Below are 19,843 nucleotides of genomic sequence, written 5' to 3'. Positions count from 1 at the left end.
CTGCCTTGTCGTGTGTCTCAGCTGGGCCTCCATTTCCATGATGGGGAGCTGCTGTGTTGCTAGGCCTGGGTGTGCTTGTCTGTGAGCACCTGAGGCGTGTAGGTGCTTGCTGGGGCTCACCTGTATCGCCCAGCCCTGCATGGGCGTGAGGCCCATGGCCCCTGGGCAAGAAGCCTGGCCTTCACTGCACCCTGCCTCCCCAGCCTCCTGGAGGATCCTGTGTAACTCTTTGCTTTCTTGAGGAGAACAGGTTGCTTTGGAAAGACAGTCCTTGGGGGCTCGGGCTGAGGTCATCCACACTGGAGTGGCAGGGATCCTGGCTCGGAAAGGGAGAGAGTATTTTACATGAGACTCTTGGCCCAGAGGGGCAGAGTGGTAGATGGCTTGCATCAGAAACCTCCCTGGCTGGGTGGGTCCCCCATTCCTGGCACGCAGCCCTGATCCCAGGGCCTGGCTGCCAGCTTCTGCCTGGGCCAGCCAAGAGGGCCAACAGCTGGCCTCTCGGCTTCTGAGCTGACCAGGAACAATGTGTCAGGATCATGGAGCCCCTTAGAGGCCTCACTTGGGAGAGATGGGGGCCCTGCCAGCTCATGCCCATGGCAGGCTGCTTGGCATGGCCACCAGTGCTGGGTGGCATGGACTTAGGTCACCTTCTCCTCTGCTGGACGCTGACCTGGTCTGCCCAGTGTCCACAGGCCTGCCCTTCCCTGAGCATCAGTGGCTGGAGGGGTGTTCTCAGCAGGGCTAGGGGAGAGTCCGGGGTAGGTTGCCGGTTAAATTTAGAATGTGTTGTGGTGCAGCTGCCCAAGGTTCACTTGTCACCACAGCTGCCACTTGGACCCTGCTGCCAGGGGGCGGGTGAGGGCTGGCTCCGCCTGGGGCTGGGCCCATATTAACCTGTGCTCCGGCCTGGGGGCCAGCAGGGCAGGCCTGCGCTCTGGGAGGCAGAGGTGGCAGAGGTGGCGGCGGAGCCAGAGGCGCAAGGTGAGAGGCCAGCCACCTGGGGCTCTGTGGTTCCTCTCCAACCAGTGGGAGTAGGAGCTGCAGCCAAGGCTCCCCTCAGGCCTGACCAGATGCCCACAGCCCAGCTCAGCTGAGGGCCGGCTCCCTGACCCTCAGCACGGTCAGATACCGGCGCTGGGGCGGCCACCCTAGGCACGGCCTATCAGCTCCCTGCAGGGCCTGTGGAGGTGGGGCCTGAGGGCTTATCACGGCTCACGTCCCTCTCTCCACCAATCAGGAGCAACAGGGAAGGGGAGCTTAGGTCACCCTGCCTGCGGTGTGGCCCCAAGGGCAGCCCCAGGCTGGTGCAGGTTTGGAGAAAGGGCAGGACAGCAGCGTCCCAGAGCAGCTGAGGTGTCCAAGGGCCCTGGGAAAGCCCGGAGTTCCCCTGTCCCCTCCCCCAACACCCTGACCCAGAGATTCCAGCCTTGCAGCCCTGATGGGGGACCAAGGTCTAACCACAGGGCTCTTATGGCCTCTAAGCCACAGTCCTCAGCACAAGACGGCAGATGGAACCCCACAAGTCTGACCACCTCACTCCCCTCCCCCGACAGCCCCAGGATTCCTGTGGCCTGGCTCAGTTACCTGGGAGACAGGCCGGCCAGCCTCAGCAAAGATGGGGGGTCCGAGAGGGCTGGGCCTAGGTTGAGCCCTCCTAGGGTAAATCTCCAGGGGCCCCAGGCTTCCTTCTCCCCTCAAGGTTCAGCCCTACCCAGCTCTGCCATCCCCTCAGGGTGCTCAGCTCCGCTCCCCTCCCCTCCCCTCCCCTCCCCTCCCCCAGGCCCAGGCCCTCAGAGCTTGAACCTTCCGTCTGTCCCTACCCCCTATGTGGGTCTCCTGCTCCCCTGTCATGGGGACACTGGGCGGGCACTGGGCCTCACCCCAAGCCCCGCCTGCCTTCTCACCCACTCCCTGTGGCTCCCTGGGGCAGAACTGTGCCCAGACAAGTGAGGCGGGGCCTGGTAGCCCCATATCCTTCTGCAGCCTTCTCTGTCCCTTTCAGTAGGGTCAGGAGGCTGCAGTGCAGAGGGTGCTCTCTTGCCTTAAGCCCCCCCCCTTCCCAGGCTCCCCGTTTCCCAGCCCTGGTCTGCCAGCCTGGACCTGGCTTCTCTTATTCCCATTTCTGGATCTTGCTGCCTCCTGAGCCTCCTCCCTGCCTGGTCTGAGCTGTGTCATGGCCTCAGGAGCAGGTGACCACAGCCAGGCTGCAATGAACGTACTGAGGGAGAAGGTGCTGACGCTGGACACCGTGAACCCGTGTGTCCGGAGGGTGGAGTACGCCGTGCGAGGCCCCATCGTCCTGCGTGCGCTGGAGCTGGAGGCGGAGCTGCGCCAGGTAAGGCCCTGGATCCCACCGCTGCTTTCAGGATACACCTGGGCAGCTGAGGCAGCCCATCCCCAGTGCCCCATGGGACAAGGGCCTGTGGGACTATTAAGGTCCCTTCTCGCTGCCCATGCCCCGTCCCTCCCAGGGTGTAAAGAAGCCCTTCACTGAGGTCATCCGGGCCAACGTCGGGGATGCACAGGCCATGGGGCAGAAGCCTATCACCTTCCTGCGCCAGGTGAGGCTCAGCACCGCCCCAGCGTCCCTCCCCGGTCAGCCTGTGTGCCCCCAGCCTCAGCACTCGCTCCTCCCAGGTCCTGGCCCTCTGCATCCACCCTGATCTCCTGAACAGCCCAGACTTCCCCGAGGATGCCAAGAGAAGGGCAGAGCGCATCTTACAGGCCTGCGGGGGCCACAGCCTGGGTGAGTGCCAGAACCTGTCCAAGTCCCTGGGAGGAGCAGGAGCTGGAGAGGCTTTCCCAGGAGAGGGGTGGATCTTTCTGGGAGGACTGCAAGGGGACCTCACTTTAAATGCCCCCACCCCCTGTCCTGCCCTGGCCCAGGGGCCTACAGCATCAGCTCAGGCATCCAGCTGATCCGTGAGGATGTGGCGCAGTACATTGAGCGGCGCGACGGAGGCATTCCCGCCGACCCCAATAACATCTTCCTGTCCACGGGAGCCACCGACGCCATCATGGTAGGCCGGGGCCAGCGCAGGAAGCCACCATAGCTCCTTGTGCGCAGCTGGGCGGGTCCAGCTCATCCTGGCACAGGGCGGGGGATGAGTACGGCCCTTGGCCAGGCCAACTCCGCCTCCCCATCCCGCACGCAGACGGTGCTGGAGTTGCTGGTGACCGGTGAGGGTCGCACGCGCACGGGTGTGCTCATCCCCATCCCTCAGTATCCACTCTACTCCGCCGCACTGGCCGAGCTCAACGCCGTGCAGGTGGACTACTACCTGGACGAGGAGCGCGCCTGGGCGGTCGATGTGGCCGAGCTGCGGCGAGCGCTGCGCCAGGCGCGTGACCACTGCCGCCCCCGCGCGCTCTGTGTCATCAACCCCGGCAATCCCACAGGTGCGCCCGTCCCCCGCCCACTGCCAGGGCCTGAACGTGCGTCCCTGCCCTGCTGCCCCTGGGTCGGCCTGCCCCGCACAGCCCCACCCACCCCCAGCTGACCCCGGACTTGTCGCGCTCCCCACCCCCCAGGGCATGTGCAGACCCGCGAGTGCATCGAGGACATGATCCGCTTCGCCTTCGAGGAGAGGCTGTTCCTGTTGGCTGATGAGGTGCTGGCAGGGGCACCCGTGGGCACAGGGAGGAGAGCACAGCGGGCACCCCGTGACTCTTGTCCACCTGTCCAGGTGTACCAGGACAACGTGTACGCCGAGGGCTCGCAGTTCCACTCGTTCAAGAAGGTGCTCATGGAGATGGGGCCGCCATACGCGGCGCAGCAGGAGCTCGCCTCCTTCCACTCGATCTCCAAGGGCTACATGGGCGAGTGCGTGGGGGCTGGGAGGGCAGGGGCTCGTGAATCCCGGCTGAGGCCGGGCTCACCTCCCCGCCGGCCCAGCCTCGACGCCCACCGTCCCTTCACAGGTGCGGCTTCCGTGGCGGCTACGTGGAGGTGGTGAACATGGACGCCATGGTGAAGCAGCAGCTGCTGAAACTGAGAAGCGTGCGGCTGTGCCCGACCATGCCCGGCCAGGTCCTGCTCGACATGGTGGTCAGCCCGCCCGCGCCTTCTGACCCCTCCTTCACGCAGTTCCAGGCTGTGAGTGAGAGCAGCCGAGGGGGTCGAGGCAACGGAGTTGGGGACAGACAAAGGCTGGGGGCGTCGTACCCCCAGCTCGGCCTGATCTGCCCTCCCTCCATGGCTGCAGGAGAGGCGAGCGGTGCTGGCTGAGCTGGCAGCCAAGGCCAAGCTCACGGAGCAGGTCTTCAACCAGGCTCCCGGCATCCGCTGCAACCCGGTGCAGGGCGCCATGTACTCCTTCCCGCGCGTGCAGCTGCCCCCCCGCGCGGTGAGGCGCGCTCAGGTCTGTAGCCCAGTGGCCAGGCAGGGTGGGCCGGAGCGGGGCCCGCGGGGAGGGCGGAGCCTGGGACTCCCCGGCCTGACTGCCTGCTCGCCCCCAGGAGCTCGGCCTGGCTCCTGACATGTTCTTCTGCCAGCGCCTTCTGGAGGAGACTGGCATCTGCGTGGTGCCTGGGAGCGGCTTCGGGCAGAGGGAAGGCACCTACCACTTCCGGTGAGGCCCGGCCTGTGCTGCCCTTCTCTGCGACCCCCACCCCATTCGCTTACCTTCTCCTCCCTTTCAGGATGACCATTCTGCCCCCCATGGAGAAGCTGCGGCCCCTGCTGGAGAAGCTGAAGCAGTTCCACGCCAGGTTCACCCACGAGTTCTCCTGAGGATGCCGCTGGGGGCCAGGCTGGGCCGGCAGGGACGACCCTGGACTGACAGTGCTCAGGATTCTGAGGGGTCTCTGGAGTCCTCTGGATTTGCTCCTGCTGCCTGTGGGGCTGGGCCCCTGCCCCTCTGCACGCCCCTAATAAAGCTACCAGACAGCCTGACTTCTTGGAGGCTGTGTGCACTCCTGTATACCCCTCCCCCACCTTTGTCCACTCCTGTCTGCTTTTCTGTGCAGTTCTGGGGGACCCAGAAGGAGTGGTCAAGGAGGGCTTCCACAGGAGGTGACCTTCTACAGACACCACACCTCCCACTGGCTGGGTCTCCACCCTGGTCACAGGTCTTGGGCCAGATACTGGCAAACATTTACGTAAGAATTAGGAGGTTAAGTTGGGGGAGGGTATAGCTCAGGTGGTAAAGAGCATGCCTAGCATTCACGAGGCTCTGGGTTCAATCCCCAGTACCTCCATTATCTAAAAAATAAAATAATAAAATCAAGCCAGCTTAAATTTACCAAAAAAGAGAAAGAATTAGGAGGTTAAGCGGTGTGAAGAAAGGCAGTAGACTCCCTGCATCTCCTCAGGGGGAACCTGGCGGTGTTAGGGGTGAGGATGGGGCTGGACGAAACACAGGTGCAGGGTCCCAGGGTGTAGCCATTTCTGAGAAAGACAGAGAAAGGTGTGTCCCCTGACCTGGCCACCACCCTTCCCATACTGTCCGCTTCTTACCTGGCAGCACAGAGAACATGTTAAGCTGTAGGATGGAGCTGACTGGATGGAGTGAGTAGCGGGAGTCCTGGTTCTCCTCAGGGGGCCTCTTCCGACTGCTGGAGGAGCAGCCATGCCAAGAGCAGGGAGGGAGGAGGAACCAATAGGGCTCGCTTTGCCCTGTTGTGTGGAGTGTGTGGTGAGTGTGTGTGACACCCTTGTGCAAACGCAGCCTTCCAGCTGGGAAACAGTGAGAGGGCAGGCCCCCTTCTGAGCTGGAGCGCCCTGCGGCCGGCTCCAGGGAGAGAGTAGGTAAGACGCTGAGGAAAAGGTGCCCTGGGCAGAGCTAGGCTGGACGACTCAGGCTCGGGGCAGGTGGGCCGCCCTGTGTCCTTGCCACTGGAGGATGAGCACCTAGGTGCATGTGCCAGACACTTGTCACTGCACAAGCGGTCCTCTGGTGAGCACTGTAGTCCCCGGTTTATAGATGAGAAACCTGGGTCCCCTGAATGTGTAGAAATGACAGGAAACCCAGCCCAGCCAGAGTGGCCTCAGCAGCTGAGGGAGTATGTTGGTTCAAGTGCCTGTGAGTTGGTCTAGGGGTTGGGCTGACTCCATGGACCCGAGGGCTTAGAGACAGTGCTGATTGAGGTTCCAGCTCTGCTCTGGATCCAGCTCTTAGCCACGTCCGTGTTTCACTGCTGCCCGCACCGCACAGCTCTGGTCAGGAGATGTGGCGTGAGACCCCATGTTCGGCTCTGGTTTCCCCTTCGGATGGGCCCCTCCGTCAGCAAGGCCAGCTGGAGTCAGGCTTGCGCCAGCCCGGCCAGGCTCTCCAGGCCTTGTCATTGGACACTAGAGGGGCTTTCCGGCAGCTGCCAGGAGCATCCTCGGGCGGAACCTGGCTCAGACATTTCCTACAAATCTCCTGCCTTCCACGGCCCTCTGTGGCCACTGGCCTGGAGAGGGCGCTGAGACCACAAGCAGAGCGGGGTGAGGGGTCCAGAAGCAGGAGGGCGCAGTAAGAGACGGGGGAGGGGTGGGGGTGGGGAAGGAGGCCACAGCTCCTCCGTGGGGGCGGCTGGAGCGACCCAACGGACGCTGCAGCAACCAGGCTCCAGGTGAGACACCGAAGCGCTTCCGGAGAGTTAAGGTCTGGGTCCAGAGGGTCTGGGGACGGGATCCGATAACCCTGGGAGGGACTTGTGTGGGCCGCGGTTTCAGCCGCTTCCGACGTTCGATCCTGGGAGACCCAGGCACCGCAGCCAACCTCGGCCACCCCCGCGACTCACCTCCCGCGCCCAGGTCGGCCACCGGGGGCGCCCGCGGGCGGCCGGCGCTCTGGCCCGCTCGCGCACTCTATGGCCGCCGCGTTTCCCGGTTTCGCGGCCTGGGCCCGAGCGGCGCTCAGAGTACCGCCGCGGAGGGGCCGGCAGCTCTTTGGAAGTACTGACGCCGCGAGGACCCGAGGGTGCCCCAAAGCCATGCCGCCGTATGACCCCTGACCCGACCGGACCCCATTTGGAACCGCTCTGTCCCAGCTCTGAGTGGGGCCTCTGATCCCGCCCAGGCCGGCCTTGGACCCAGCCCCAGCCTCCAGAGTCCGGGTGCGCGCCCCTACTCCCGGCGCGGCCCTAGAGCCCCGCTCTCCCTGCCATGCATGGGAAGCTGCTGCCGCTGGCCGGCCTCTACCTGGTGCAGGGCCTGCCCTACGGGCTGCAGTCTGGCCTGCTGCCCGTGCTTCTGCGGGCGCGCGGCCTCTCCCTGACACGCGTGGGACTGGCCAAGGTGTTGTACGCGCCGTGGTTGTTCAAGCTCGTGTGGGCCCCCCTGGTGGACACGTGGGGCTCCCTGAGAACCTGGCTGACGCTCAGCACAGCTGCTCTGGGCCTGGCGTGTGGGCTGCTTGCAGCCCTACCTCCTGCCGAAGCTGGCCAGGCCGGGCTGCCCTCCACTGTGGCAGGGCTGCTTTTGCTGCTGAACCTCGCTGCAGCTGTGCAGGATGTGGCCCTGGACACACTGGCTATGCAACTTCTGGAGCCCTCTGAGCTGGGGCCTGGCAACACGGTGCAGGTGGTGGCTTACAAGCTGGGGGCGGTGCTGGCCCTTGTACCCCCCATCTCCTGGGCCCTGCTCTTTCAGCTCCTGGCTGCCACGTACTGGCTGGTTGCTGCCTTGGCCTGGGTTGCGCCAGCCCTACAACAGTTACCCCCACCTCAGCACTCAGAGCCGCCCCGACATGTCCTGCACCTTTGGCAGGACTTGCTGGCTGTGCCTGGGACCCTGTGGACGGTGGGCTTTGTGCTCACCTACAAGCTGGGTGAGTTAGGGCTTGAGTCAGGCAACAGCAGGGGCGGGCGCTCCAGGCGAGTCCCCAAGAGCCCTAGAGCTTGCTTGTGGGGCTGCCTTCTCTACTCCTGGGGAATGGTCTGCAGGCTGGAGCCCATCCTGGCTCTGCAGCTGGGCCTTGCTCCTTGTCCCCTCTGCAGGCCCAGCTCCATGGCTGTCCTGAGCCCCAGCCAGACCCTCTTGGTTCACCCTGAGCTCAGCTGATGCCCATCGCCAAACATCCTGGCATCTCTGACCCAGGACAGAGGCAGGGCTGGGGGAGGGTGACTGCTGAGGCCCTAGGATGAGGAGGGAGGTGGGCTGCTCCTGGTTTTCTCCCTGCAGGTGAGCAGGGTGCCGGCAGCCTGTTCCCCCTCCTCCTGCTGGACTGCGGCATTTCCACCTCTGAGCTGGGGCTGTGGAACGGTGTGGGTGCTGTGGTCTGCTCCGTTGCTGGCTCATCCCTGGGCGGGGTCCTACTGGCCAAGCACTGGTGAGCCCTCCTCCACCCATCACACACCTAGTCCCCTCTGGGCCTTCCCTGCACCCCTGTCCTTCCCTATCTCCTCCCTAGGCAGCCACTGCCCCTGCTGAGATCAGTGCTTTGGTTCTGTCTCGGAGGCCTGGCCTGCCAGACTGCCCTGATCTTTCCCCTGGATGCTCCTGCGGCCCAGCTGGGCACCTGCACAGTATTAAGAGGTGAGGGGTTGGCCGTAGTGGGGAGGAGCCTGGAGTCCTGGGCCCCGCTGACCTCAGCTCCCCCAGGGGCAGCCTTGCTGAGCCTGTGTCTGCAGCACTTCTTGGGGGGTTTGGTCACAACCACCACCTTCACCCTGATGATGCACTGCAGTCAGCTGGCACCCAGTGCCCTGCAGGTGAGGGGACGCGGCTGGGACACCAGGGGGCTGCAGGGCGGGAGTACAAGCAGGTCCTGACGCTCTCCACCCATTCCCAGGCCACACACTACAGTCTCCTGGCCACGCTGGAGCTGCTGGGGAAGCTGCTGGTGGGCTCACTGGCTGGAGCCCTGGCTGACAGCCTGGGGCCACACCTCTGCTTTTGCTTCTTCCTTGTTGTCTCAGCCACACCCATCCTGTACTTGGGCCTGGCACCCAGCACCCTGGCCTGAGCTGGGTGGCCAGACTTGTCAATAAAGTGGAGTGTGCATGTGGCCTGTGTCTGGGACGAGTGACATGCAAGGTTCTCAGACTGTGGGGTTGTCCCCACCGGAAGGAGGGTCCCTAAGAGCAACTTGAGCATCTTTTATTCTGTACCCCTTTTGCCCCCACGCTCCTGGCGGTGGGTTTTGCCCAGGGTGGTTGGTCACTGATACCCCATCTTTGCCTTGATGAACTGCATATGTGACACCCTCCATACTGGCTGTGCAGCCCCTGCTCAGGCCATGTCGTCTGTGATGTGGGAGAACAGGGCCTTCTGCACAGAGCAGTCAGTGGCCCCACAGCAGAACCTCCTCTGTGGCCAGGTGCATCAGGGCATGGAAGCTCAGGTGTAGGTACTTTCTCCAGAAGCGCCGGTCCCGCCCATAAACCTGGGCCGGATAGCGGGGGCTCCCTGCAGTTGAACGAGAAACCCGGCTCTGAGGGCTCTTGGCCCAGTCCAGCCCCCAGCCCCTGCCTTTCTCAGGGCTATGCCTCCCAGACCCTCACCGATGCCGTGGAAGACCCGGGCCACAGCCCTGCCCGAGAACTGCTGCTCTGGCCAGGAGGACAGGAGGTGGCGGATGTCCCGGCGGATCTGCTCCTCCCAGTCCTGGAGCTGCTGGTGGGGGACATGTCAGGCCAATCTGCGCTCCCGAGACACCCGGTCTCACATGGCTCAGCGCGGGGCAGGCGGCGGGTGCACAGGTGCCTTGCTGCCTCACCTCACTGCAGTCCTGTGTCCTCTCTGTGACCCCCCCCTCCCAGGAGTCCCCGGCACTCACGTGGGCCTGTCCTGGCTCTGGACCCTGCTCCTCCTCCCTGTCCCCTGGGCCCTCGTCCTCGAAGTAGCGGCTGAGCAGGGCCTTGAGCTGACTGCTGCGGTCCTCGTTGGGCTGTTCCAGGCACGGCCCACAGCTGGGGAAGGCTACGCTATGGTGGGATGAGCCTGTCAGAGCTGCCCCCCAGGGAGGGTGGGGCGGCCCAGGCCCTGCCCACCCTCTCCAGCACCTGTGAAAAGCCCAGAAGGTGCGGCGCAGACTGGCCAGGGCATCTCGCTCTCGAGCCTGCACACGGCTGTATAGGAAGTCACAGATCTCATCCTTCTTCTGGGCTGTCAGGTCCCCGGGGCTGTGCAGGTGGAAGGCTAGCTCCCTGAACTCCACCAGCACCCCCGTGCCCTGAGGCACACCTGCCAGAAAGGGTATCAGAAATGGACAGGCAGAAGGGCAAGCACCTGGCAAGCAGGGCTGGGGGCGGGCACACCTGTCCTGCGCTCTGGGTCCCAGCGCAGCTGGTTAAGAGCCTGCCGCACGGGGGCCAGTTCCCAGCCCATTGAGTCCACCAGCTCGACCACGTCAAACTCCACAGAACTGCTCTCCCCACCTGTGTTATCGGGGGGCTGCTGGGCCAAGCACACAGCCAGGGGAGGACACCTATGCCAGGGAGAGGCCAGGTGTGACGGACAGCCCTGGTTCTCTGTCCCTGTTCCCAGCCCGAGTTGGGTGGGATGTGTGCTCACCTGCGGGCCAGGGCCTGGAGTTGGGTGGGGCCCCCGGGGCAGCGCAGGTGGCAGCGGGCATAGGTGGGTGCCAGTAGCTTCAGCCAGCGCTGTGGGTGCAGCTCTAGGTAGCAGAGCAGGGTCTCGATGGCTGGGGGCAGAGCAGGGCTCAGGGGACATGGGGATATAGGGATGCCCCCCGCCGCACATCCCCGTTTCTCACCCTCTTCGGGCATATCCAGGGCCTGCACCATTGGCTGCACTGGGAGCGCCCGCTCATGGCCCAGACACTGGGCTCTCTGCTTGAGACTGGGTTGGTCAGCATCCTGGGGGCATGTGGCCACAGGAGCTCTAGCCGAGTGGCTGTCCTGGCTCTCACCACCCTCCTGCTCTGGGGGACTCTGGGTGCAGGCGCAGGGAGGAAACACGCACTGCACGAGCTTCTTCACGGCGAGGAAGTCGACAGCGTTGGCGTGCACGTGTCTACGCAGCTCCCAGAGATCCTCGCCCTGCAGCAGAGCAGCCGTGAACGTGGGGCCGTGCACGAGGCAGGCTCAGGGGTCTCCAGCCGGCTGGGTACCCACCTGGGGCTGCAGGAAGAGGTGGCAGTGTGCAGGCTGCCCGTCACGCCCGGCCCGGCCCACAGCCTGCACATAGTTCTCAAAGCTTGGGGGCAGCCCCAGATGCAGCACGGCCCGCACGTCCGGCCGGTCCAGCCCCATCCCGAACGCCACTGTGGCCACCACCACCCACAGCCGGCCCTCCATGAAGGCCCGCTGCACCCGCCGCCGTTCCCGGCTGCACATGCCGGCGTGGTAGGCTTCAGCCACAGCCTCCAGGGCTTGGCCTGCAAGGAAGATGCACAGATGGTCAGGTGGGGTGTCTGCCTGGGGCAGGTCTGTGGGGGGCGGCCCTGCCCCCACCTCACCTCCGGGGCCCAGGGCCCAGGCCTCACGCAGGCAGGTGCGCAGCAGTGCAGCAACACGCTCCGTGTCCTCTCGCCTGTTGCAGTAGATGATGACAGAACCCAGGGCACGAAAACGGTCACTCTGCAGCAGTGTCACCAGAGCCTGGGGGGGACACAATGGTCAGTGTGAGCAGTCGGGGGGCAGGGGCCTCTGCCGGGCCCATGTGTGCAGTTACCTGGTCTGGGTCCCTGTCTGTGGACACAGAGAGATGCAGGTTGGCTGGGATGGTGACTGGGCCCCTGAGGACAGACTCCTCGGGCACACCCAGGTGCTGGGCCACGTCATGGGCGGTGCTGCGTGTGGCTGTGGCTGTGAGACCCAGGAAACAGCTGACACCGAGGCGTTCCCGCAACACCTGTGTGGAAGCAGGTAGTGAGGACGCCCAACTCACTTCCCCTGGCCTGCTCACCCGTCCCCTGGACAAGGCTCACCTTGCAGACACGCAGGTAGCAGGGCCGGAAGTTGTGGGACCACTGAGAGAGGCAGTGGGCCTCGTCGATGCAAGCGAAGGCAACTGGGGGGAGCTGAGTGAGGAAGACAGCGCCCCCGGCCCCAGCCCCAGCCAGCGCCTCTGGTGAAAGCATCAGTACTTGGACCTGGGCCGATCGAACCTGAGGACGGCAAGGTCAGGAGTGCCACCTAGGAGCTACCTGCTGCCTCTGCCCCCCATGCCGTGAGGCTCCCTTACCTTCTGCAGTGCAGAGTCCCGCTGCCTCCTGGTCATCCCGGAGTGGATGCAGGCTGCCTTCAGGCCTGGGGGCAGGCCTGACACCTGCAGATACAGGAGCACAGCCTGTCGCAGGCCCCCAGCCCTGGCCCATTCCCAAACGCCTCTTAAAATGGTTTGACATGACAGCTACTGCAGCTCCACCCAGGCCCCCTGGGGAGAAAAAACTCAGACCCTGGGTCCTGCAACTAAGGGTTCAGAGCCACCTGTGGGCCTTGACTTAGGAGTGCTGGGAACAGATGGGTCCCAGTAGGGATGTACCCCCTTCCCAGTGCTGTTCCTCTTGTGGGTGGGCCTGGGTCTGGCCAGCCATGTCCTTGTTGCCTGTGGCTAGGGACAGAGCTGAGAACAAACCGCCTCTGTGCAGCTCTAGGGTGGGGGCGGGGCGAGAAGCAGCAGTCCCAGTGGGGGCCAGTTCTTGTCTTCAGCATGTGCTGGGGCCCTGTCCACCCACCTGGTCGTCCATGAGTGACATGAGGGGAGAGATGACGAGTGCGAGGCAGGGACTGCGCCGGGAGTAGAGCAGCGCGGGCAGCTGGTAGCACAAGGACTTGCCAGCGCCTGTGGGCAGCACCAGCAGCGTGGACATGCCTGGGTGTGGCCAAGCAAGGGTCACTAGCGCCACTCTGGCTGGGCCTTGGCCCCCCTACGTCCTCCCCCAGCCACACTCACCAGACAGGATCCGCATGACCACACACTCCTGCCCAGGGCGGAAGGCCTGGTGCCCCAGCTGCCCCAGGGCCTGGAACACCTCAGCCGGTGTGTCTGCGGCATAGTATCAGTCAGCATGGCCCCGGTTGCCCTCATCTCTCAGTAAAGGCTCTGGGCTGGTAGTTGTCTACTCACCTGCCACCTTCCCCGAGGGCCCTGGTGGGTAGAGTGGGGGCACGGAAGGAGGGGGGCAGGGCACCTCGGGCACAGACTCCCCCAGAGGCACCAGCAGCTCAGGCCCCACAGGCTCTGTGTGTTCTCTGCCTGCTGGGAGCAGACAGAGGATAGTATAGGAGCTCCAGGCTGGACAGGGTCATCCTAGCAAGGCCACTGGCTACAAACTCTTCTCCATCCCTTTGCTCACCAGAGAGTCGGCAGTCGGCAGCACCAGTGCTCTGGGATACTTCCTCCAACGTGGGCAGGGTCTGTGTGTCACCCTCCTGAGGAGCCAGGGTAGGTTCTGGACCAGGAGTAGCGAGTTAGTAGAGCCTTTTGCTTGAGCTGGATTTGCCTCCCAAACAGCACACCAACCCCTCAGAGCAGCGTTCACCCAGGCCACCACCCAGGGCAGAGGCCTCACCTGACTGAGGGCAGTGGGATGCCCAGTGGCTGAGCTGCTCACACTGGAAATAAGAGTCCTTGGCTGTGGCTCTGGGCTGAACACCCCCAAGACACTCCCCTTTCTTCTGCCACTTCTGCCTCCAAGTCTGCAGGGACACAGAGGAGGGTCACAGGGCGAGAAGCTGGAGGAGAAGGGGAGCATCTGACAGCACCTTCTCACCTGCTTGCGGAGAAGCCTGCCCCGCAGGGCTGGGCCCCGCACATAGCGTTTCTGCTTCATGTTGAGTCGCACGTAATTACCCCTGTCTCGCGCGGTGGGCCTAGAAGAGACACAGATAGACCGAGCCCGAAGCCCTCCTTACCTCGGTTTGGCCAGAGGCAGCCATGCCAGGGGGTTACAGCAGTGCTACCTGGGGGCTGTGGGGTTGCTGGGGGGCTGTGCCCTCACAGGCTCCTCTGGAGAGTCTTTTGCATGCACTGCAGCCCCAGCTCCCTCAGGCAGGGGTTCCGCTTGGCCTTTGTCCTGCTGGGTCTGTGCATGGCATCCCTCCAGCTCCCTACTCCGTCTCTGCTTCTTGCCTTGACTGTTACCACTATGGGGTTTTAACGCACTGACACCAGTTGCTTGTAGGGCTGGAACCTCTGGGCCTTGTACAGGTACCTCAGGGACGGTGATGGGGTAGAGGACAGATGGAACACCTGAAGTCAGAGGCTGTGACTCCTCTGCACCCAGGACAGGCTGGCAGGCCTTGGAAACCCCCAGAAAATCTGGGGTTCCACTGTGGCACCGCTGTAGCCATCCAGGGTCTAGGGAGCCCAGTCGCAGGCTCAGGGATGCCCGCAGCTGCTGGAGCCGGCCTGGCCTCAGCTGGGGCTTGGGAGGCTGGGGGGGCACCTCGTCGTCATCTTCTGGAGAGGTGGGGGCAGTCGTTGTGCCTGGAGGCCCTGGGGAAGGGACCTTGGAGGATCTTTGGGCAAGTCGGGGTATCCGGCCCAGGGCTGGCCCGGCCTGGAAAGGAGAGACAAGCAAGCAGGAACTCAGGTCCCCTGGCTGCTGCAGACTCAACCCTGCTGGAGTCCTCACCTACAACAGCTGAGTGAAGCGAGAAGCACAAGGCTGAGATATAAAAGAAGAGGCTGATTCTGGCCTCTCCTGAGGAGTCCTGCCCTCGTTAAGAATGCAGCTGTGTGTGTGCATCTGTGAACACGAGTCCACGTGGAGGAGTCGACAAGGATGGGTGTCTAGTGATTCTGCCCCTTAGCCAAGAGCACGTCTGGACTCAGCCTGATGCACTGCCTGCCTGGCTCTTACCCCTTACCTGCAGACTGTACTTTAGGTTGGCCTTAAGCCTCTTCCCATAGTCCTGCACAGACCCCTGAGAGCTCGGCTTCCATGTAGGCCGGGGGCTCTGGGCCGCAGCCCGATTCAAGTGGGACCCCCAGCAGCTGGGCGCCGGCACCTGCAGGGCGAGACAGTAGGGATGTAGGCCATGGAAAGGCTGGTGTAGGGGACAGAGGTGTCTCCAGCCCCGCAGAGACCTGGAGGGAGAGGGGGAGGGGGCGGAGCGGGGACGGGGCTGGCCTTCTACCACCTTGTCTATCCTCCCCACGAGTTCTGTGCCCTACAGAGGGTGGGGCGCGACTCCTCTAGGCTCCGGCATACAGGAAATTAATAGAGAGGATGAGATGTCCAGCCTGGGTACCTCCTCGGCCGCTGCGGGAAGCGACTGCTCCAAATCGCGAGGCCCGACGCCGCCGGCCTGGCCCAGGGTCTCCTTCAGGGCACCGTACTCCCGGTAGAGCGCTGAGGGCGGGATCGGGGTGGGGGTCGGTGTTTAGGGGTCAGCAGCCTGGAGTCAGGGCTCGGATGGGGCCGCCCGGCCGCCCCGCGCCCACGCGCTCACCGCGGGTCTCCTCCGGCGCCGCGTCTACGTCCTCCTGTAAAGGGAGTGCGTCAGCAGGAGGCCGCACCCTCAGCTCCCCGCCCACAGACAGCCCACACCTGGCCTGGCCGCCGTCCGCGCTGCCGCCGAAACGCGCGCTCCAAAGCCTGCAGCCTCTCCCGCACGTCCCGCAGCCGCTCCATGGCCGCCCCACACACCGCGCCCTGCAAATCTCCCGCCACGAGGGCGACGCCGGCCGCCAGCCAATGGAGGCACTCGGCGGGGTCGGAGGCGGTGCGGTGGTACGGCCGCTCGGCCGGGGCAGCCAATCCGCAGGGCTCTAGCGCGGCAGCCAATGGGGGGCGTTTACGTCATCGCGGCGCGCGGCGGTGCTGGGCGGGGCACGACAGACGGCGAGGCGGGGCCGGCAGCGGTGGTGGTGGCTGTGAGGCCGGTGAGCGCTGGCATCCAGCCGGGGACTGAGCGGGGCGGTGTGCGACCCCTGGCTCTGCCTGGCCGCACGAGGCGGGTGCTGGCCCTCGGGGCGGCGCCACCTGGGAAGCAAGGGCGGGAGACTGGGCGGTGCGGCTGCGGGGTGGGACCCGGAGCCTGGCGCGGGGCTGAGCGGCCTCTGGCCCCGCGGGGACGACGCCTCGGCTTCGAGGGGCAGACCCCGCCCAGGAGGTGGAAGGGCGTCGGATTGAGGGCCTCCTGCGGTTCGAGGCTTGGATAAGCCGGGCGGGGGCGTTTTCAGGGAAACGCTGGAGCTGGGGCCGGCTGGAGGGGGCGGCGGCCACCACACCGAGACTCCTCCCACGGTGACCACACTGGCTGCTTTCGTTGCCTCTCGTGACAGGTGCTCTGTTGGCCTGTCCTGTCACAGCGAGGTATGAGTCGTCCTCGCGAGATTTGTCCACAGGCAGAGCGAGTCCGAGGGTTGACGTCTGGGGCTTCTCAGGAACCAGTGCCCTAAGGACTTGTGTGTGAGGTCCGCAAGAGCAGGGGCTCTGGGGCCAGGCTGCCACCCTTGCCCCAGTTCATCACACAAGGCTGTGACCTTGGTCGGGCACGGCCTAGGTCTTAGTTTTCTAATCTGTTTTCAGGGTGATGACCCGGAGGCAGTTTTGAGGATGAGGTGCCTGGCGCACAGTAAGTCGGCTAACTGTTGCTGCTGTGAAGTCAGCAGCACAGCTGACACACAGGTACCTTTGTGCCCTCAGGCATCTTCTGTGCGCTCCTTGTCAGCTTGGATGTTCCTTTGGCAGCTGCCTCTGTGCATCTGAGCAAAGGCCCCTGGCCTGGTGCCTTTGAACCCCATGGATTTGAGACTTGGTCTCTCAACGTGGTTCTCCAGGGAAGAGACAGATGTTTAGACAGGTGACAAGGATCCCGGTGGAGGAGGCATTTTTCCTTTCTGTAAATCTCCAGGGTTCTCCATGTCTGCCAGTGAAATAGTAGAACTGGAGCTCATGTTGAGGGCCTGGGTTCCTCAGGCCCTCTGGACTTAGAGTTCCCTGGGTCCTGGTCTTGTCTACCTGCTTGGGTGTTTATAAAGCTGCATCTGTACTTCTAGCTCCCGTTTACTGTGCTGCACAGAATCCAAGGGCAGTCTGCTAGAGATTCTGAGGAGGCTATGAGAGAGGACACTTGGATGCAACTTCTAGCCCCTGGGAGTATCCCATCCCACTAGTGCTGTGGGGGGAGGGGCCTGAGCTTTGGTCTACTTTTAAGGAAGGGAGGCTCTGATAAGTAGCTTTGTGATTTGAGAGGGCTGAGATTCAGATGGGGGGCCCTGCAGAGCAACAGCCATCAGAAGTACACCCAGGCGAGCCAGTCATCTCTGGTGCCATGCTGTTTTATGTACTGCTTGATACCTTTGTTTCCCTAAAAATGCCCCCGTGCTTTGGAGGGTGGGGCCTGGGGGTGGCCTTGAGCTCCTTTCCTCTCTACTCAGCCTATTGCAAGGCACCTAGCACTTGATCTTTGGTGCTGTGGTTCTCCACTCTGTGCTAGGCACCATGCTGAGCTTTCCCATAACCAGTGCATGGAGGGGGCAGTGGCCTCGCGTCTGTCCTCCCCACTGAAGGACCCTTCCCTGCAGGTGGCCTCCTGCCTGGCCCAGCGCCATGCACACGCTTGTGTTCCTGAGCACACGGCAGATGCTCCAGTGCCAGTCAGCTGCCTGCCAGGCCCTGCCCCTGCTGCCACGAGAGCTCTTCCCCTTGCTGTTCAAAGTGGCCTTTATGGACAAGAAGACTGTTGTGCTGCGGGAGCTGGTGCACATGTGGCCCTTCCCACTGCTCAGCTTCCAGCAGCTGCTGCAGGAGTGTGCCCACTGCAGCCGGGCCCTGCTGCAGGAGCGGCCTAGTACTGAGAGCATGCAAGCCGTGATCCTGGGGCTGACCACCCGGCTCCACACCCCAGAGACTGAGGCTGGCACTCAGCCCCTCTGCAGGTATGGGCTCACTGGAGTGGCCCTCAGGCCTGGGGAGGGGGGGTGCAAAAAGGATCCTCCACAGGAGGTTCCAGTCTGGTATAAGAGCTCAATGCAAGAGCAAGCATGCTGCTCCTGTCCCAGGGTGGCGGGTAGTGGGTGTGGGCTGTGTTCCCTTGTCTCCTGTCTCAGCCCACCCTTGCTCCCAGGAAGCACGTGCTGCGGGTGCTGGACATGACGGGCCTTCTGGATGACGGCGTGGAGCAGGACCCTGGCACCATGAGCATGTGGGACTGCACAGCAGCTGTGGCCCGCACGTGCATTGCACAGCAGCAGGGCAGGACTGCAGAGCCAGGGCTGGCCCCCATTCCTGTGGAGGTGCGTGTGGACCTGCGGGTGAACCGGGCCTCTTATGCATTCCTGCGGGAGGCGCTCCGCAGCAGCGTAGGCAGCCCACTGCGGCTCTGCTGCCGGGACCTGCGGGCTGAGGACTTGCCCATGCGCAATACAGTGGCCCTGCTACAGCTTCTGGATGCTGGCTGCCTGCGCCGTGTGGACCTGCGCTTCAACAACTTGGGCCTGCGTGGCCTGTCTGTCATCATCCCGCACGTGGCCCGCTTCCAGCACCTGGCCAGCCTGCGGCTGCACTATGTCCATGGGGACTCACGGCAGCCCTCCGTGGACGGTGAGGACAACTTCCGCTACTTCCTGGCTCAGATGGGTCGCTTCACTTGTTTGCGGGAGCTCAGCATGGGCTCCTCTCTCCTCTCGGGGCGGCTGGACCAGCTACTCAGGTGAGTGGGCCTGCTATTACCCTGCTCCTTCCATCCCCTCCACAAGACCTTCCCCTGGCCCTGCCTGTTTGTGAACCCTTGTGCTCCCCTGCAGCACCCTGCAGAGCCCCCTGGAGAGCCTGGAGCTGGCCTTCTGTGCCCTACTGCCTGAAGACCTGCGTTTCCTGGCACAGAGCCCTCATGCTGTCCACCTCAAGAAGTTGGACCTGAGTGGCAACGACCTGTCCGGCAGACAGCTGGAGCCCTTCCAGGGTCTGCTACAGGCAGCAGCAGCCACTCTGCTGCACCTGGAGCTGACTGAGTGCCAGCTTGCTGATACCCAGCTGCTGGTCACACTCCCTGTGCTGACTCGCTGCACCAGCCTCCGCTACCTCGGCCTCTACGGCAATCCACTGTCCATGGCAGGCCTCAAGGAACTCCTGCGGGACTCAGTGGCACAGGCTGAGCTGCGCACAGTGGTGCACCCTTTCCCTGTGGACTGCTATGAGGGCCTGCCCTGGCCACCGCCTGCCTCTGTCCTGCTGGAAGCCTCCATCAATGAAGAGAAGTTTGCCCGTGTGGAGGCTGAGCTGCACCAGTTGCTGCTGGCCTCGGGCCGTGCTCATGTGCTCTGGACCACAGACATCTATGGGCGCCTGGCTGCAGACTACTTTAGCCTGTGACCTCTCGCCTCTGGGTGAGAGTCGGGCAGTCCGGGGGTCCAGGGTTCGTGGAAGCCCCTTGCCCCTTGGGTAGGCAGACCCTTGGCGGGGACCCTGCTGGAGGCCTGACATAAAGGCACTAGTCTCTGATTTCCTTGTTCCCGGGTGCACCCTGAGCCTCCCCATGCTTTCTGTAGCGCGCTGCGCAGTTTGTTCTGCACCTGCTAACCTGACTGGTTGACCGCTTGCGGGCCTGCGGGCTGGATTTTAGGCCTGCACGGCCCTGCTTAGGTTTAGCTGCATTTGGCTGCCCTCTGGTGTCCTGGTTCTCTCTTCAGAATGTTCCTGGGGTCAGTGAGCTAAGAGAGAGTGTTTTCCTCTGGGCCCTCCCCAAGAGCAGACTGGTCTGGGGTGGAACTTAGGACAGGCCTGCTTCAAGGAGGACTGAGCCCCCACGCTCTCTGGGGCTTCTTAGGGGGTCTTCCTACCTTGACACCCAGGAGACTGCCTCTCAGCTGGGTTTTGGAGCCAGAAGGTGTCCTTAAGGTACAAAAGTGCAGTGTGTTTAGAACTTAAATTTGTGGATTTTTTTTTTCCTGTCTTAATTGATTAGAGTGACTTGTCCCCTTCTCTGCTGCACCCCTAGCATGGCCACTGAGTACGAAGCCTTCAGGCCCGCTGCCCCTCCCCTTCCGTAG

The 19,843-nt window shown here is 63.7% G+C and overlaps 4 protein-coding genes across 14 annotated transcripts; 3 read left to right on the top strand and 1 right to left on the bottom strand.

Annotated features, from left to right (window-relative positions):
- The first annotated feature begins 126 nt into the window (after positions 1-126).
- On the top strand, positions 127-4,897 carry GPT (glutamic--pyruvic transaminase). 2 transcript variants are annotated; one of them, XM_064476690.1, is made up of 12 exons: positions 127-984; positions 2,187-2,338; positions 2,475-2,564; positions 2,641-2,749; positions 2,890-3,023; positions 3,159-3,402; positions 3,535-3,614; positions 3,690-3,826; positions 3,925-4,099; positions 4,209-4,364; positions 4,462-4,574; positions 4,645-4,897. In XM_064476690.1, the coding sequence occupies exons 2-12, from the start codon at positions 2,213-2,215 to the stop codon at positions 4,733-4,735; spliced, it is 1,455 nt and encodes a 484-aa protein (XP_064332760.1). In that variant the 5' UTR covers positions 127-984; positions 2,187-2,212; the 3' UTR covers positions 4,736-4,897. The 2 variants fall into 2 exon arrangements, with proteins under 2 accessions (XP_064332760.1, XP_031295780.1); XM_031439920.2 differs by having other exon boundaries at positions 127-2,338.
- Positions 4,898-6,786: 1,889 nt separating this feature from the next.
- MFSD3 (major facilitator superfamily domain containing 3) lies at positions 6,787-8,939 on the top strand. Of its 3 annotated transcripts, none has more exons than XM_031439929.2 (5): positions 6,787-7,760; positions 8,114-8,261; positions 8,390-8,467; positions 8,534-8,643; positions 8,724-8,939. In XM_031439929.2, exons 1-5 carry the CDS (start codon positions 7,097-7,099, stop codon positions 8,801-8,803), a joined length of 1,080 nt encoding a protein of 359 aa, XP_031295789.1. In that variant the 5' UTR covers positions 6,787-7,096; the 3' UTR covers positions 8,804-8,939. The 3 variants fall into 3 exon arrangements, with proteins under 3 accessions (XP_031295789.1, XP_031295786.1, XP_031295787.1); XM_031439927.2 differs by having other exon boundaries at positions 6,788-7,760; positions 8,343-8,467; XM_031439926.2 differs by having other exon boundaries at positions 8,343-8,643.
- Positions 8,940-9,023: 84 nt separating this feature from the next.
- RECQL4 (RecQ like helicase 4) lies at positions 9,024-15,525 on the bottom strand. Of its 2 annotated transcripts, XM_031439902.2 has the most exons (23): positions 15,396-15,525; positions 15,298-15,331; positions 15,097-15,197; positions 14,713-14,853; positions 13,804-14,402; positions 13,614-13,713; positions 13,413-13,539; positions 13,197-13,292; positions 12,968-13,099; positions 12,794-12,886; positions 12,576-12,712; positions 12,083-12,166; positions 11,826-12,005; positions 11,570-11,749; positions 11,355-11,496; positions 11,011-11,273; positions 10,650-10,935; positions 10,448-10,577; positions 10,192-10,361; positions 9,937-10,117; positions 9,711-9,858; positions 9,436-9,544; positions 9,024-9,340 (listed from the first exon to the last, which is right to left on the bottom strand). In XM_031439902.2, exons 1-23 carry the CDS (start codon positions 15,477-15,479, stop codon positions 9,216-9,218), a joined length of 3,642 nt encoding a protein of 1,213 aa, XP_031295762.1. In that variant the 5' UTR covers positions 15,480-15,525; the 3' UTR covers positions 9,024-9,215. The 2 variants fall into 2 exon arrangements, with proteins under 2 accessions (XP_031295762.1, XP_064332751.1); XM_064476681.1 differs by having other exon boundaries at positions 9,436-9,547; positions 10,448-10,935.
- A 159-nt stretch (positions 15,526-15,684) lies between these two features.
- Positions 15,685-19,722, top strand: LRRC14 (leucine rich repeat containing 14). Of its 7 annotated transcripts, none has more exons than XM_031439909.2 (5): positions 15,685-15,730; positions 16,497-16,653; positions 17,378-17,731; positions 17,920-18,504; positions 18,599-19,722. In XM_031439909.2, exons 3-5 carry the CDS (start codon positions 17,403-17,405, stop codon positions 19,164-19,166), a joined length of 1,482 nt encoding a protein of 493 aa, XP_031295769.1. In that variant the 5' UTR covers positions 15,685-15,730; positions 16,497-16,653; positions 17,378-17,402; the 3' UTR covers positions 19,167-19,722. The 7 variants fall into 7 exon arrangements, with proteins under 7 accessions (XP_031295769.1, XP_031295773.1, XP_031295776.1 ...); XM_031439916.2 differs by lacking the exon at positions 16,497-16,653 and adding an exon at positions 16,380-16,425 and having other exon boundaries at positions 15,693-15,730; XM_031439910.2 differs by lacking the exon at positions 16,497-16,653 and adding an exon at positions 16,380-16,478 and having other exon boundaries at positions 15,694-15,730.
- Positions 19,723-19,843: the final 121 nt, after the last annotated feature.

Source organism: Camelus dromedarius, chromosome 20 (assembly GCF_036321535.1).
Source record: "Camelus dromedarius isolate mCamDro1 chromosome 20, mCamDro1.pat, whole genome shotgun sequence".
In the NCBI taxonomy this organism is placed as follows: domain Eukaryota; kingdom Metazoa; phylum Chordata; class Mammalia; order Artiodactyla; family Camelidae; genus Camelus; species Camelus dromedarius.
The sequence above is the reverse complement of the archived record's forward strand: the minus strand, read 5'-3'. Positions and strand labels throughout refer to the sequence as shown.